We start from the raw sequence: 17,911 nt of genomic DNA, 5'->3' as shown, positions 1-17,911 counted from the left end.
AAGTTTATTACTTAAATGTACATATCTGATAAGAAGAGAAGCCTTGAGCCTACAATACCACTTTTTTTTACAATATCCTTGCATAACAAATTAAAGGAAGCACAGTTATATTAATTATCTGTATTTTAAAGATTATACTAATAAAATACTCATGAGTGAAAGTATTGATTTTCTTTTAACAATGCCAGCTTACTGGAAAGCTGTCCTTAAAGAAACCTTTCTTAAAACATAGGCATATTACTTTTTCAATAAAATCTGTGAACATGCAGTAATTTAATTAAACCTGTCACAACATACATTTTATAATACCATCCTCTGCACAGTGTTGCGCTACTTTAATGGCTCATTTAAATAACGAGCGAACACACGCACCGTGCACCAAATTCTGATTAAAGCGTACAACAGCAATCTGTTACCACCAAGTACTAATGCCAAATTAAAAAACATAGACTCACAAAACCACTTTTTAATCACTGACTCCCTTTCTTTTGTGCAACTAAATTGATGTGATCACTCAGCGTACAAGGGCTCAACAAGTCGAAATAGTTCCCTTCCCTCTGTGAAAAATTCACAGCAAAAAAACAAAACAAAAAACAAAACAACAACGCGCAGCAAACATCCTTTAGATGAAAATACTCCCTGAGTATGTAACCTCCTCAGAAGGCACATAGCAAGAACCACCTTTTGGGGGGAGGAAAAATAAATAAAAGAAGCATAAAGTCCTTGGAAAGTGGTTTGGTGCAGGAAAGCACTAGGAATCAGGGAGCTGCCTTCTGTCCAGACTCTGGGACGTGCTGTCCATTGGCGCTCCTCATACCCACCGGCCATGAATAAAGTGTCTATTGTCTCTGCACTGTACTAATTGTGAAAAAACAGCCCATGCAGTAAGCATAATAATTATCCAGACAAACAAGCAAAGGCAATCAAGGAGGGAATGAAAGGAGTAAAAAAATACACGGACAGACAAAGCAACTCAGGAATGAAATTAATATTCATAATGAAAGGTTTTGCCGGCAGAAGGTCTTCATTCATAGCATGGCTATTTCATACAAGGGGCTATTGTCTAGACAACAAAATGAGCATATGAATAAAATTTCATGAAAACGCTGGTGAAGAGAAAAGCTTTTCTTTCCCAAAGTGCTCCATTGCTGGTCCCCAGTATTTTGTTCAGAGAAACTTTCAAACAGTTCCTCTCAGTAACATTTTAAAAGTTGCCTTTCCCTGGGTTCTCCCTTCTCTTTTTGTTTTGTTTCCTTCCTTTGGTTGCAGCTGTACAAATATGATTATTTTTTTAAAGCCATGCTCGCCCAAACAAAGAATTGGACTTAATATGCATAGCTTCATTAACTAAATTTAATTATGCCAAGCGGCATATTAATCAGTAGTTGCTCTAGTTACTGTATTCATTGAAAGGGAGGAGGAAATTAAGGGAAGTGTGGGGGGGACAATTGCATACTGATTAGGAAGCAGCTCGCAACGTGATACAATGCACTTTCCAAAGAATTATTCAGAAAGAAACAGAATAAATAGGCAGATTGCTCTGTTTTAGGACCAACTCAAGAACAATTAGTCAAGAACATGATGACATTGTTGCTTTCTTTCCCCACCGTCACTGCTTCTAGGTCTACATTCTCACACCCAGCCAGCCTGGGCACAAAGTAAAATTGACATTTTGTGGGGATTTTTGTTGTTGTTTAGTTTCTTTAAAGAAAAGGAACGGGGGTTAAACCCATCCTCCTGCTCCCGCTGTATTTCTAAAAAGGCTGCCTGTGACCCCAACCACAATAGAAGAGAAACCTTATCTAACATGCTATGATGCTTCAGGGCTCCGCAGACACACTGCAACTTGCAGTTGGAAGTTTCTGCGCCTGGATGTGAACTTTATAAACACGTGCATTGCAACAATGAAGGAGGAGTTCAAAAAGAGAAGGGAGGAAAAAAAATCTTTCGGGAAGGAAAAAAAAAATGTTATCACGCCAACTTACCATCCACCAAGTCCTAGCTGACATGTCATAACATAGCTGCCATTTTATGGAGCTGTCCGACGCCTTCCCTGCCATTACGCTGTCAGCAACCTTCATCTGATGCAACTCAATGGAAGATAAGATACCTAATCAAGAAAACATCAGCAGTGACTTGCAGGGCTACATGTAGGCCAATCCTTATCACACTGCATCATGGGAAAAGCTCCTTTATTCGCAAGAACTCCAACCTCACAGATATAAAGACAAGGATCAGGTTTTGTTGCTTGCGTGTTAGGGTGTGTGTGTGTGTGTGTGTGTGTGTGTGTCTGAAGGGATCGGTGAAACGAGCAAACATTCCTCGTGTATCATGTGTACAAGACTTAAGTATTTTTCAAGTGGGCGGCTAAATGCTTTGCTGGGCAATGTAGGCTAAAGTTTATTTGCATTCTTTTTCTGTTGTATATTGTTTGACATGCTCCATGCCTAGCTTTGAGACCAAAAGAAATTGAGGGGAGGGGGGAGCTATAACTGCTGAGAATTAATATCTCCCTGACAAAGACATAATGGTTTCATTCACACAATCAGAGCACAGTTCAAATGTGTATGTATATCCAGTCTCTCTCTCTCTCTCTCTCTCTCTCTCTCTCTCTCTCTCTCTCTCACACACACACACACACACACACACCCACACCCACACCCACACACCCAGGGTGGAGGGACATAGGTAGTAGCTGCAGATGAAGTTGCCAAAGGCTACAAACCCTATTAACATGCTAGACATATGGAAACAGTTTTAACTCTTTGCGACCCATGTTTAAACAAGAGACCAGGAGGCTGGGATGAAATAAATCTGCATAAAGATAGGAGGTGCAGTCAACACTTCAAGTTAGGGAAGGGGCAGGCCACTGGCAGGCTGTGAAGAGTTCCTGCACATTCCCTCCTCGAGAGCTCCTGAACTGCTCATAATGAAGCTGCATTGTCTTCATTCCAAACAGGTCCTGTCCGATGAAAGATATGCCCAGGAAAAGGTTTGTTTGCTTTGTTTGGCCCTTTATACATTTATATCATCTCCCAGCCCCGGGCAATTTCCAGGGCTTAATCTGAGCTCAGAAGCGCTTCACTGTTTTCAATAGCAGCAAATGAAGTCAAGCACAGTGCTTCTGAACATGTGTTGATTACCACTGATTAACCCATAATCCCATGATATTAGAAGGCACAAAATGTCATTTCCAAGACAGACATGAGCCTCAGCACTCTTTCTATAAAAAAAACTTACTTTTCATCATCTGTGCAGCACTCTGCATTCACTGAAAAAGTTATCTTTATTTCTGTTAAAGAGCATGTGCCACTTTTCTTCCAATTGTAAACTACAAAGATTTTTAAAACAACTTAAACTGTTAACTTTCAACAAAGGCAATGAGCTGATCCACATTTTGTGTGACAGGGCTTCACTTCCTTGCCTATTCCCATAACTAACTGAAACAGGACAGTTAGAAAAATATGCAAATATATACAAATTTACTGGCACAGAATTTTGGTATATATTTTTGCAGCCTTGATTTATTATTACAGCCTTGATTTATATCTTCTTTCCATTAAATAATTTGTTAGTTGCATTACAGGAAAGATCACATTGTGCTGGAAACATCCAGGAAAAGAAAGGTTCAATGAAATGGAAGAGAGACTTGAAAAGTGAATTCTTGGAAGAAAAGACGAAAGGTAGAATAAATATTTCTGTTGTGCTGTACTTCAGACTTACTGTTCACAAGAAAAATATGAAGAATTTTATGGCACAGATCATGTTTGTTTCAGCATGGGCCATATGAAACCCAAAGATCCCAAATCTCCTAATGCCATGTTCAAAGCTATGTTAACAAACAAACAAACAAAAACAAACAAACAAACAAACAAAAAACCCTCTTTCCTTGATTAAGTGTTGAAAATTCACGTGTGCAATATTTTATATTAAAGAATCACAAGAATATAGAATATCACTTTATGTATGAAGGATATCAGTAGGAACTATTATTGCAATTTTCGCACACTTTTGACACTACTGATGCCTGCATGGATACCTTTTGCAAGCTGCTGTTAATCTGATTTTTCAATCCATGTAAGGATTTTAGCATGTCAGGTTGACAAATAATTTTTTTCTATCATTTTCTGGCCTTCAAGGATAATGTTTTTTCAATTTTCCTCTTTAAAATAAATATCTTATTTGTAGTGCCATCCTTCTGACATTTTGAGCTACTATTCCATTTAAAGGCTCCAACTGGTGTTTTTTAAATAATAAATAGCAACAACAACAATAAAGTAACAGTTATACATGATCAAGGGTTTTCTCATCTTTAAAATATGTAAATTCTTAAATTCTTGCAAATCCACTGTTACACTGCATTAGAACTTAAATGGTGTAAACATTTTAGCATTATTCAGGATAGAGAGAAAAGCTTTATTAAAATAAGTACACATTTCAGTGAAAGTCCCAATAGAAATTCCTAATATGCAAAATTAGCAATAAAGATGATAAATGCCACATGATATTGCAAGATACAAAAGTCTAACTGAAATTGTGCTAAATCTGTTGAAAACATTTCTAAACAGATTCCACTCATTTTGCCTATTTTAGAACACACTGACAAAATCCAATATGTTGACCTGAATTTTATCTGAAGCAACCTGACAGTTTACCTGAAATCACAAGTGGAAGCAGTGAATAAAGAAGAATGAAATTCCCCTTGACAGCTATCTGCCAGGAAACAGCTGACTATCAACTGGTACAGACCACAGTGCATTTAGTCTCTCCCTATCAAGAACTCACCATGCAAGTAATGTGGTAGTAAAAGTAAACTGATGGTAAAAAGCAACACTTGATTCCCTCCTTCATTATGCCGGACAATATTTCTTTAACCCAGGCTTCCTCAACCTCGGCCCTCCAGATGTTTTTGGCCTTCAACTCCCATGATCCCTAGCTAGCAGGACCAGTGGTCAGTGATGATAGGAATTGTAGTCTCAAAACATCTGGAGGGCCGAGGTTGAGGAAGCCTGCTTTAACCAGTGAAGAACTATAGTGGGGAGTTCTCCAAACTGGTTCACCTAATAGGAACATAGGTACAGCCAAAGCTGAACTAATAAGCAGGCCTCTCCACTCACCTGATTCCCACATCATGGAAACCTTGGTTGTACAGTTTTCAGGAGAGGTCATTACAGAGGTTTTCAAAAGCCAGTTAAGTCTCACTTGTGTGGGTTTTCTGTATGTGTAAATCAAAGCAATTGAGCAGAGGCGGTTAGATGACCAGGGCTGCCCTCACTGCATTTCCAGTGCTGAGTTTTTAATCAGCGCTCTCGCAATTTTATCCAAAATGTACTGTATACTTTATACTGTATCTTATACTTTGTTGTAAAATGCCACTGTTCAATCTTCCAACTCTACTTTTCTATGAGTCTCAAACCAGCATCATGTAGATCAGAGCCCTTAAGCCATTCCTAATTTGTCACTAGGTGCTATTCACTTTTTTGTGATTTAAATATGTTACTTAAGTTACAAGGTTGCCTTTGTTTCCTTTGCTGAAGGTACTGTTCTGTGCAAGAATATTCAAAAATGATGTGAACTTGGCTTTCTTAGTTATTCTTAATGGCCAGCTGGTGAGCGACTAGGGATTTAACAAAGCGAATTTCAGGTGGAATCCTAGGCACACCTGAAGTTTTCTGAAAACAAGCCCCACCAGACACAGTAGGGCAAACATCCAAAACAAACCTGCAATATTCTTGGACAATATTTTCATGAGAGCAAGGAATCTCTTCCCAGCCTTTGGAAGGCGAGAGCAAGTGTGTGATCAGCAGTTTGAGACCCATTTTTCACTTTGAAGTTAGAGAATGAGAGACAGTTGGGAGATTTAAAGCTGGAATTTATCTGAACTGGAATGAAGGTCCAAATAGTTGCTTGGAGGTTGGAGGCAAAACCAGCAATTTGCTGTCTTTTAGTTGCCTATTTTCTCCCAATTTGTTACCAATGGGTAAATAATATTTATAAATTAGTAAATGTTTGTATTTGCTGTTACAAAGATACCTTTAGTTTTCAGTGCTTTGACATCCAACATTCAAAGAAAACAGAACTCGAGGAAGTATGGAGCGTGTTACCATATAATTAAAACCAAGTTACATTTTCTTTCCTACCTTTCCAGATCCTCTTTGAAGCAGAGAGTGAAGATAGTAAGTTTTCTAGCATACCAAGCTTAAAGACTGAAGTTGCAAGGTCCAAACATTTTCCTTGGGAAGTTTGCTCCTTTTTGAAAGCAATAAAGGAACAAGCAGCTTGCTCCATAGTAAGGGGAAGAAGCAAACTACCTTCCTGGCAAATTGCTGCTTGTATCCTCTCCCACTTTCCCCTTCCTCTGGACCCCCTGGGAAACTCAACAGACCTGCTGCACCTGGAACTAGGTAGGGAAAATACAACTGAATATAACCCAGCTGTAGTCAGCCTGAGGAAGCACCATCCACCTTGGGCCTGGACAGAAAAAGCAAGTCTAGAGTGAGAGACGAGGATGACGTTCACTGTCCCCAGGAACTCTTCTCATTGTGATACGTTTGCAGGTGAGCTGAGTTTGGACCCTGGGTTAGAACCCAGTGTCTGAGAGGGAGGACATGGTTGTCTTTTGCTGCTTTGGTTTTTTGTACCCTACTTAGAAATATTTTTAGTATATTAAGCAGTATAGAAATCAAACCAATCAATTGCTTTGAAACTCTAAAGTACTGAAGCTAATTTTCTAATGAATGAAGATAGAATGTGGCAGCTAGACTGGTGAATGGGAGTGGCCACTGAGACCATATAACACCGGTCCTGAAAGACCTACATCGGCTCCCAGTATGTTTCCGGGCACAATCCAAAATGTTGGTGCTGACCTTTAAAGCCCTAGACGGCCTCGGCCTAGTATACCTGAAGGAGCGTCTCCACCCCTATCATTCAGCCAGGACACTGAGGCCCAGCTCCAAGGGCCTTCTCATTGAATGAAGTGAGGTTACAGGGAACCAGGCAGAGGGCCTTCTCAGTAGTGGCACCCGCCCTGTGGACCACCCTCCCATCAGATGTCAGGGAAATAAATAACTATTTGACTTTTAGAAGACATCTGAAGGCAGCCCTGTTTAGGGAAGTTTTTAATGTTTGATGTTTTATCGCTATTATTATTATTATTATTATTATTATTCTGCTGGGAGTTGCCCAGAGTGGCTGGGGAAACCCATCCAGATGGGCGGGGTATTAATAATAATAATAAAGAAGAAGAAGAAGAAGAATGTCACCTTGCAGCAATATTCTAATAGATAACTTGTCCCTTATTTACCAGAAATGTATATTAATCTGGTGGATGGGTTCTGAAGGCCGTTTATCAGCAACCTCTTAAGCATCCATGAAGATGACACACACATCTTCACAAAGTCACATTTTGAGGGGGGGGTTTAAGGATTTCCATTTATTTCAGAAAATACTTCGGGTTGTATTCATTTCTGCTCACACAGAATTTCACTCATGCAATCTCTTTCCTCTCCTTTTCCTGTGTGCCCTCAGAATACACAGGGACATGCAGGGCAGAGGAGAGGAGAAAGTTCTATGGCACAATACATATTATACATATGATATGTAGTAAAATCAGCCTTCTGGCTTCACAATTCAACTGGAAGAAATATCATCAGACTGAAACCTACCACTTGCAATGATTATATGATGTCCGAAAAATATTTCAGAAGACAATCTTTTAATCGATTAGCGCAATTACTTAACAGTTATTACAGTTCTATGGGTGGCAGTGAGGCGTCAACAAAATTGGCCCATTGCTCTTATTGAGAAACTTACCAAGCATGTCTGGCCTATAAATAGACAACTGGAATGTAATGATTTTATTTATATTTGGTGTGCACTTAATGTTTATAGGAATAAGAATAAGCCTAGTTTACAACCGCTGGCAATCACTGGCAAAAGGTTATCCGTTAACCTTTGCATTTTAGATTAGGGAGTGGGATGTTTGTAATACTTTTGTTTTTCAATGATTGGTATTGATTGGCTTGTTTTTTTGTTTGGCTTTTACAGTCTGATTTCATTGCCTTTTTGCTGCCAAAGACTAATGTTTACTGCTGAGGACGATTCTCCCCTCCCCATCCTATATGGACTCATTTCCCACTGAATATAGTAAGGAAGGGTGGAGGGAACCTAATCAATGCTGCTTTGTTCTACTTTTTGTTTTTAGTGTTCTGAATACAAGTTGACAATTATGTAGTTTTTTCAAAGTTACCGTCAAGCAATACAGAAAGGCCTTTTCTCTAGCCCAGCAAAAGTTCAGCATTTTAACGATCTCCCTCCGCCAACACAGCAACACAGGCCATCATAACATGGAGAGGAAATGCCAGACCATCCTACTTACTGAAATGTCATTTCCGTAAAGACATTGTAAATGGAAATTAATGTATTATTTCTAGCAGGATTTGCAAGTAGGCTTGACCATGGAGCTCATACAAAAAACCCCGACATGGTCAACTGTCTTGTCAAATAACAGCCATGCATCAAAAATATTTATTTAGTATAACATAACAAAGGCAGAAATTTACACTAATTAAAAATCCTCCCAACTGTCATAAAACAATAAAATAATGACCACCTCAGGTCTTTGACAAAACCAGTTGTCAGTCATGCCAGCATCAAGAAGACTTTGATCTTGGCGAATAGGAACGCCCAAGGGCAAGATGTTTGGAGGGTGGTTGTATTACAGTAACTAAATTAGGCTGCAATAAAAACCTGAAATACAGTTTTTTTTGGCGAGCAAGCCTGTTTTCTTTAGTTCCAATAGGAGGTATTTCAGAGGATTTAGGGAAAGCTGAATAAAGGAAAGAGGAAGTTATTCATAATGCGAGAAAGGGGGCTTGGGTTCTAATGTGGAAAAGATGTTACAAGTTTAATGTTCAGTTAAAAACACAATCATACTCAGAACAGGGCTTCCCAATACACACACACACACACACGTTAAAATCTATCTAAAACATTAACATTTGAATAAAAGTTCTGTATCTAAGGAAAATATCTACTTGTGATGTAAGTTTCATTGTTCAAGACTCAATGATAATAAGAAGAATGGTAAATGAATTGTAGGGTATATTTCTCATCATCTTATATCCTGGAATTTTTTTTTAATATGTCCTGTTTCGTTGTGAGCATAAAACCAAAGCAAACAGTCTTCTTAAATATGTTTTAAATACATCCTTAAAACATTACTTTAAAATTATTTCTGATTCTATGTTTCCCACCAGTCTGGCTATGAGTGGGCGAAGAATTATGAAATGTAGAGGGTGACTATTAAGGTTGGAAACAAAAAGCTGATTTTGTCAGATGCTTTGGCTGAAGTCAGGGGTGGACTTTGGTAATATGGTGCACCTGTCGAGCTAGTAACTTGGAACTTGGCATCAACTACCTGATGAGGTGCCCGACTTGTGTCAAATTTCAAGCTGAGCCAAATCCAACTGCAGCAAGTGAAAAAGTGATGGAAATTGATGCTGACATTTTTAACAGGCATAGCATAGATTTCTTTCCAAGTTTGGTGAAAACTACCGATTTCCTTTACTTGGGCTCGTCAAGGAAGGCTATTTATTCTCCAGTGCTCTGCTGAAGTTCTGAGCAGTGGTTTCAAAACTTACTGAGGTTTTCCTCTCCTGTGGCAGCATTTACTGGCATAATAAGGCAGTGTGACTTTTGACTGGTATTCATTAAGACTGATGGGGACTGGCAGGAGGGGCAGCCAGAGTCAATGAGAGGCAAAGCCACCCCCTGATTGGTTGTTAAGTACGAAGACAGACTCAGGTTGGTGGGGCAGTGCGCTATTCTCCCGAACAGAACAGCATTCACAACTTCAGAAGGGAACGTTTTGCCAATCCTGAGTGGGGAGGGGGAGAGACTGATCCTGATAGCATTTGGAGGCTGGTGATCCTGTGACGGTTGGTGTATATGTGTAAGTGAACACACATATGTTTGGGTGTTGCTTCTAGGTGAAGAAGGGCATGTATGTGTGATGCTTCTGCAGGAGAGAAATTGGGGGAAATGACTGCATTGAAACTTAAGTAAACTGGAATTGATTGGGGAAAATTGAATGAGGGGGGTAAAATACAGGACCCCTAGTCGGTTAAGTCCAGTCAAATTCAACTATGGGGTACGGCACTCATCTCTGTTTTCAGGCCGAGGGAGCCAGCATTTGTCCAGAGACAGATTTTCTTGGTCATGTGGCCAGCATGACCAAACCGCTTCTGGTGCAACAGGACACTGTGACGAGTGCCAGAGCGCATGGAAACGTTGTTTACCTTCCCGCCGCAGCAGTACCTATTTATCCACTTGCACTGGTATGCTTTTGAACTGCTAGGTTGGCAGGAGCTGGGACAAAGCAATGGGAGCTCACCCTGTTGCATGGATTTGAACTGCCAACCTTCCGATTGGCAAGCTCAAGAGGCTCAGTGGTCTAGACTGCAGTACCACTTGTGCTCCCAGGGAAGGTAGGGAACATGGCACATGCCCACAATCCCTGCTTCAAACTGTAGGTGGGTAGGGGCACCAAGCACATGACAATGTAACAATGAGCTGTAATGGCTGAATGACTTGAGCTACATTAAAGAAAGTCCCTGGTTCACATCTCAGCACTACCATGAATGCAGTGCTTTTCTCAGGGCCTCACTTCTCATCTGTAATATGGGGATAAATAATCTCAGAAAGAGATAAGTATGTGGAGCACTTTCAGGGGTGCATCTTTGAGCAGCTGTTGATGCTTCATCATCTTGGTAGTGCCCACCTGGCACAAACGTCTGGGAGTTGCGTCACTTTCAGTTGCCCACAACCTAGTATTGTTCTGGGTTATTGCAGGAAATTTGAAAGGAAAGTGGCTCACAGCTGCCACACAGATTGCAGAATAAAAATGACAGCAATTCCTACAAGGCTGTCTTAAGCATATGCAGCACTGGGGTGCAAAGATCCGCCTGGCGGCCCCTCCGCCAAGTTGTCCAGTCCCAGGCGCACAGGAGGATGGAGCCGGCCAGCCACCTCAGCGTCGTGCTGGCTCGGTTGCCCCTTAACTTGCGGCACAGAGTTACCTGCAGCAGAAGAGCCCGCCGCAACGCTCCGACCAACGGGCAGGCTCTTACCCGGACTCAGCTCTCGGGCCCCGGATTTTTGGCCTGGTGCCCCTGACAGGCCAGGTGCCCCGCACCCCTAGTGCCTATGGGTATGATGGCCCTGAATCCCTGGGGTATCCAGGTCGGAAAGGCAAAGACTCCTGCCTTAAACCCTTGAGTGCCACTCTTGAGTGAATATCAGAATATCAGAAGAGGTTTTTACCTGGTCACAAAAGCGTATTAATGATGGTGCCTGCTGGACCTCACTAGGGAGCAGGGCTTGGCCCCCACCAATGGTGCAAACCTAGGAGGATGCAAAAATTCCCCCCTCTCCACTCTGGCTTGAAGTGGCTAGGAGCCTGTCCACCTGACCGTGCATCCCCTAGGCTGCTCCTTCGCTGCTCTGGGCGCATGGGCAAGGCTTGCAGTCTCCCTCTGGGTGCCTCAGCAGAGGAATCTGGTTGCTGGCATGGGCAGTCACAGCAGCCCTGTGGGGTTGCCTCCCCATTCGGATGGCGGTGCGAGTGTTGCAGGAGGAGAAAGAAGGGGGGAAGAGGCAGAAGGGGAAGCAGCAAGTGGAGGGAAGAAAGCAGGTGGACAGGCAGTAGCGGAGAGGTGGAGCAGAGCAGACCCAACACCAATGGCTGCAAAGGAAGACACTGGCAGAGTGCAAAGGGCAATGAAAAGCAAAATTTTCGAGTTTCTGCCCCATGGTCTCTCCCAGCTTTGGAGGCACCAATTTATCTCATTGCTAAGGGTGCTAAGAGGCCGAGGAGAGCATTCCACAAATGGGGAGCCACAACTGAAAAGGCCCTCTTCATTGTCACCACCCTCCAAAACTCATTTGGGATGGATGGGTAGGACCTAGCCAAAGGCTGCAGATGAAGATCTAAGGGTCTAGGTGGATTCCTAATTACAGCTGCATTCCAAAAGGTATGAGGGTTCTTTTTAGATCAAAACCAGCTGGTGGAAAGGAGCTCAGAGATCCACAGGCACTGGGAGCCAGTGCAGCTGTGCCAAGAAATGAAGCAATGTTCTGACTTGATACATGTTCCCACCACTAAGCAAAGATTAGCATGGGAAGCCAAGGTTATCAGTGTGCTACAGTAAGTGCACTTTCAGTCTCAAAAAATTGAAGCATTTTAATTATTTCTTTTCCAGTGACTTTTGTATTGTTCATTCATTTCTCAAAAAGCTTGCTTGTTAAGCTATGGAATACAGTATGTTGCACACACACAGGCAACATTTCCTGGTGTGATGCATATTGAGCACACACCTGTGCTTTCAAGTTATATGCACAGTTCTCTACGATATCCCTGGGTACTCCACATCAAATGTAAACCTTAATCTCCCTGAGGTCCTCCTTTCCAACAGGTTGCCTTTCCTTTAATGAAATGCAAATACCTGTCAGCCAGCAAACCTTCCCACTCCGTGTACTTATGAATTGTTCTTTATTTTCTCTTGTACAAAGGCTTTCCCCTCTACTCCTTTTACTGAAGCTTTAGTATTAGAGCTGCTGATGGGGTGAAGTGCATAAGGCTTCCATTGTTTTCATGTTTGCAGGAGCACAATGCCCCTTCTTTAGATAAAAAAATCTTGCCTTTCTCCTCATCAAAGCAACATTTATCTCCCCCCCCTACCCAGGTCACTTTCCCCCTCCTTTCCGTTGCAATCAATATAGCCATCAGTCAGAATATGCTATGCACACATGTTTACTTCTGAATATCATGTTTTTTTTATTTTTTTAAAAAGCTTAGGATTTAGTGACAGAGGTACCGCACTAAGCATATATGTCTTTTCTTTAAAACCTTATATTCATGGCTTCTAAGGGTTCTAAAAATAGTTTACATTGCTTATGTGCATGAATATATTAGGACAGAATAACAGAGCAGGATAAAGAGGGAAAGGCTATGGTTTGAATTAAGTTAGACGCGTTTTGAGAGAGTAAATTGCCATGGATTTTGCAGTGCTCATGCATTCCTCAGTAAAGGAAATCAGCCATAAAACATTTAAGCTAGAGATTCTCTTCAAATGTTTACATGGCATCTAAGGGTAATGTCCAAACATTGATCATTGACTGAAAAACCTTAATGGGAATGGATTTCATTATAATAGGAAGGAAGGAAACAGAGTATGTCATCATATGTCATGCACTCCAGTAGCAATGATAGATATTGGGTTTGGCCCAAAAGCAGTACTTTACTTTTCATCATACAAACAAATAGCAACCACTCACCTACATCATGACATGTCCAGGCACAGTACTGAGTGGAGAAAAATTTGCTCCTTACCAGCTACTGAGTCCAGCCAAAATCAAGGCTGCTCTTATCTATGTTTTTGGTTCTGCTGCTGCAATAGAATGTCACAGAGATTATCCCCATATAGTTGGGGCTGAATTGGAGCCTGCACTTCATAAGCACATCAGTGACTAATGGGTTAAAAGGTAAAGGGACCCCTGACCGTTAGGTCCAGTCGCGGACGACTCTGGGGTTGTGGCGCTCATCTTGCTTTACAGGCCGAGGGAGCCGGCGTTTGTCCGCAGACAGCTTCCAGGTCATGTGGCCAGCATGCCTAAGCCACTTCTGGCAAACCAGATCAGCGCACGGAAACACAGTTTACCTTCCCGCCGGAGTGGTACCTATTTATCTACTTGCACTTTGACGTGCTTTCGAACTGCTAGGTGGGCAGGAGCAACGGGAGCTCACCCCGTCGTGGGGATTCAAACCGCCGACCTTCTGATCGGCAAGCCCTAGGCTCTGTGGTTTAGACCACAGCACCACCCGCTAATGGGTTAAGTTAGTATAAATGAGGGTGAACTATATTAATGTGTCTATAAAGTTTAGTATGACTGACAAGTCTGGTTATCATGTTTTATGCTAGGCATAAGTTTGAGGAGAAGGGGAGCTTTGCCAAAAGTTTATTACAAAGGGGCACATGCTGTATCTAATTCTGGGCACCACAATTTAGGAAGGATGTTGCCAAGCTGGAATGTGTGCAGAGGAGGGCAACCCAGATGATCAAGGGTCTGGAAACCAAGTCATATGAGGAGCAGTTGAAGGAGCCTGGAGAAGAGGAGACTGAGAAGAGATGTGATAGCCATCTTCCAATATCTCTAGGGCTGTCACATGGAAGATGGAGCAAGCTTGTTTTCTCCTGCTCTGGAGGGGAGGACTGGAACCAGTGGCTTCAAATTACAAGAAAGGAGATTCTGACCAAACATCAGGAAGAACTTTCTGACAGTAAGAGCTGTTTGACAGTGGAACTGTCTCCCTCGGGAGGTTGTGGACTCTCCTTCCTTGGCAGTTTTTAGGCAGAAGTCGTGTGGCCATTGGGTGAGCAACGCAGCCAAGCAACACAGTTGGAGCCTCCCTCCTCCCTGGCCAGCAGGGAGGGAGGGAGAGGAGCTGCTTCCTTTGAAACCCAGGAAATTTAAGGGACATCATCAGTAAGGGACAGCAGCAGGACACGGCGCTGAGATAAGGGATTTTCCCGCCAAATAAGGGACAGTTGACAGCTATGCCCTGCAAACTCACAGATCGATGATGCAAGTAGAGTGAAGAATGCCAGAACGATCAGTAGTGTTAAGCTATGCAGTGGCTCCCTGGAAAGGGAGTTGGCCTGATGAAATTTGCTGGAGATTGTTGGGGGGTCTTGTAAATTACAGAATATTTTCTACATCATAATGTAATCCTATTATACATATTTCCTAGAAGTTAAGTTTCACTATGTTTGCATTTAAACTTTGGGGAAGCAAAGCTGAAGTGATAATATCTGGGAAGAGCTGTAACATGTGATTCTCCTGCTCTGTAGCTTCTCTGTGATATTCTAACATTTTGTCGTCGTCGTCTTCTTCCTTTAAAAAAGCCAGCTCTTCCATATCCTATGGGACAAGTCCTGGACGGCAATAAATGGTTGGATATTGTACAGGGTTGACATTCTGTTCACCCTAGCACATCATTGTTAGTATCAAAACAACTATCCCACATCAAGGGGAAAGTTGTTATTTCTTTTTCTTGGAGAGCTCATTTTCCTGCAGCAACTGCACATTTATATTTCAACTTGCATACTCCTCATGCCAAAACACAGTATATGTTCTGATCAAATCACTGAAGCTACACAAACCACCATTGTTCTCCATGCTCAGGGAACTGCACATACAGTTTGGTAAAGACAGTGTTTCTTTAATTTAAAGGGGGGGGGATTGTGAAGGTGAAGTACATGTCAAGCTCACAATGGGAACTAGTACCAGGGTCACAAAACGCTGCACAATTGCTGGCCACTGGGGTCCAAATATATACATGGAGATCTGCATTTGTGACTTTGGGGTTGAGACCATGACTGATCACAAACCAAAGCTTTAGCAAAGGGGATGTTTTGAGAAAAAAACGGCTAAACAGAGAATGTTCAAAAATGAGTTTTCAGAGAACTCACTGTCTTTTATATGTTGAAGTCTTTCCGTTTAAAGATTTGCTTAGCTGTGTTTTATTCCAAACGAACACATCCTCCATCCTTCCTCAAGTCTGTTTACTCAGCTGGATATCCAGAGGGTCCAATTTTCCTTCCAATTGCCCTTGCACGCTAATATAATTGCTGCTCATATGGGTAATTGGTCAGCCTACAGCAGTGCTAGCATGCATTTGTTCATCTGTATTACCTGGCAGCTTCTCAAAATGAATTTTCAACCTCCAGATACTGTTGGAATACATGAAAAGAAGAGCAAGCTTGCAAATGATTTCTGTGGAAGCCATGCAGTAGACAGACAAGTGGGAATATGGAACATATTCCTAGCAAAATATACTTTGGATTCCAAAATACCAAAAGCAAATATGTGCACTCTATAGGCCAGCTCCATAGCTTGATTACATGAAATAGGATTCGTAAACAGAAACCCTATAACTTCTGTACATCATCACACATTTCACATATGCCATGGGAACTGCTATGTACATTGTCATTGTGATGGCAGAGTACCTTGGAATACAGGAACATAAGAAGTGCCTTGCTAAAGCGATCTAATCTAGTCTTTAGTCCCCAGCAGTAGTCAGCCCTATGTGCTTTGGAAACAAAATTTATGTGTGACATCCCTCTTTTATTTATTATACACTCTGGTTCTGACAAAGAAAAACCTGAGTGACAAAAAAACCTACTACATCATGTTTATTTCACCATTATATTTTGCAAATGAAACCACAAATGTGTTATTTTGTATATATAAGAATTATGCAAAAATACAGCAAATAATTAGCAATGTGTGCATTGTAGATGTGACTCTTCAAGGAATCTGGGATGCTTGCTTAACTATTTCTTCAAGTGATTTATAAATCTGAACATATCAAAGTACTGCAAAATCAGCTAAATAGTGTGTGTTTTTCTACAGGCAGCGTCCTGATTTTAAAAGAGAAATTTAACATACAATTGTTTATGTTTATTTAAAAAATAAGATTTCCCAAAATACAGTACATAAGACATCTTAACAAAAGTAAATAATAATAATTGCTAACATAATTTGTAAAGAAAAACAGGGATGTTACATGAAGGAAAACAAATACAAAAATGTTTATAAAGAAGACACATATATTACTTTGAGATATCACTATACAGTAATAGCACAATATGATTCTCCAGTAATCTTTTATTAGTCAAATTCAAGTACTAGACAGCTTCACAATGCCAAATGTAAATAATTTTTCAGTGTTGTTTTGTAGCAGTCTTGGTACAACAGATAAAACAACAACAACCAAGATGGCACTCAGTTATGCTCTAAAATGCTGAATTCCTTGTTACAAAACATTATATGCGCCACAATAGAATATACTTTATTATGGCACTTTGGTTGAAAGTTGGTCAGAAGAGATATGCCATATGACTTTTAGTACAGCGGAGAATGAAAAGCTGCTTCAAGTATATTCAGAAAGTACTAAGTTTGTTTTACCCTCCCCCCCCCCAAAAAAAAACCCCAGCAAGCAGCTATCACAATACCAACCCTCTGAAAACCTCAGACGTAACATTTTCACATTGTGTCCTGATAATGTGTATACAATTACATGTGTTTAACTCTATGGCAGGCAGCGAGATTGTGCTAGACACAACAAGGAAATGATTTGAGTTTTAACAGGGCTAGGTTGTAGGAAATCCCATACCTAGGGTACCTTCAAGCAGTTTTCAGCTCCATTCTACATTTCTGTTAAGAGCAGTTATTGCTGAAGAACCACTTCATAGATACTTCTAGATATAGATACAATGGCACCTTGGTTCTCAAATGCCTTGGTACTCAAACAATTTGGAACCTAAACACTGCAAACCTGGAAGTAAGTGTTCTGGTTTGTGAACTTTTTTTCAGAAGCCAAACATTCTCCATTTTGAGTATTACACTTCTGGTCTGAGTGTTACGCTGAGGTCTGTCTGTTTTTGCTATTTACTTTGTGGGTTTTTTTGTGTGACTGAGTGGAACCCAGTTCAGCTACTGATTGATTGATTGTGTGACTGCAGTACTGTTTATTGCTTTCATTTTATGTATCAATGGTCTTGTTAGATTGTAAAATTCATGTTAAATTGCTGTTTTAGGGGTTGTTTTTAAAAGTCTGGAATGGATTAATTCCATTTTGCATTAATTTTTATAGGAAAGTGCACCTTGGTTTTGGAACGCTTTGGTTTTGGAACGAACCTCCGGAACAGATTAAGTTTGAGAACCAAGGTACCACTGTAAAATGATTTATCAAGCTTCAGTGTGTAGCTACAACACAGCAATCAAATGGCCATTAATGTTGGATCATAGATCTGTAGCAATCCTAGAGGAAAAACATTATTTGGAA

At 41.1% G+C, this 17,911-nt stretch overlaps 1 protein-coding gene across 3 annotated transcripts in view; it reads right to left on the bottom strand.

The window, feature by feature from the left end:
* NFIB (nuclear factor I B) overlaps positions 1-2,096 on the bottom strand; it is a 302,316-nt gene extending 300,220 nt beyond the window's left edge. For all 3 annotated transcript variants that reach the window (XM_079959475.1, XM_079959476.1, XM_079959469.1), the window contains exon 1: positions 1,986-2,096. In XM_079959475.1, coding sequence (XP_079815601.1) covers positions 1,986-2,081 — 96 coding nt within the window. In that variant the 5' untranslated portion in view covers positions 2,082-2,096. The remainder of the gene's footprint in view (positions 1-1,985) is intronic.
* Between the last annotated feature and the right edge of the window lie 15,815 nt (positions 2,097-17,911).

This window comes from Podarcis cretensis (genome assembly GCF_951804945.1).
Source record: "Podarcis cretensis genome assembly, chromosome: 17".
Lineage (NCBI taxonomy): Eukaryota > Metazoa > Chordata > Lepidosauria > Squamata > Lacertidae > Podarcis > Podarcis cretensis.
The sequence above is the reverse complement of the archived record's forward strand: the minus strand, read 5'-3'. Positions and strand labels throughout refer to the sequence as shown.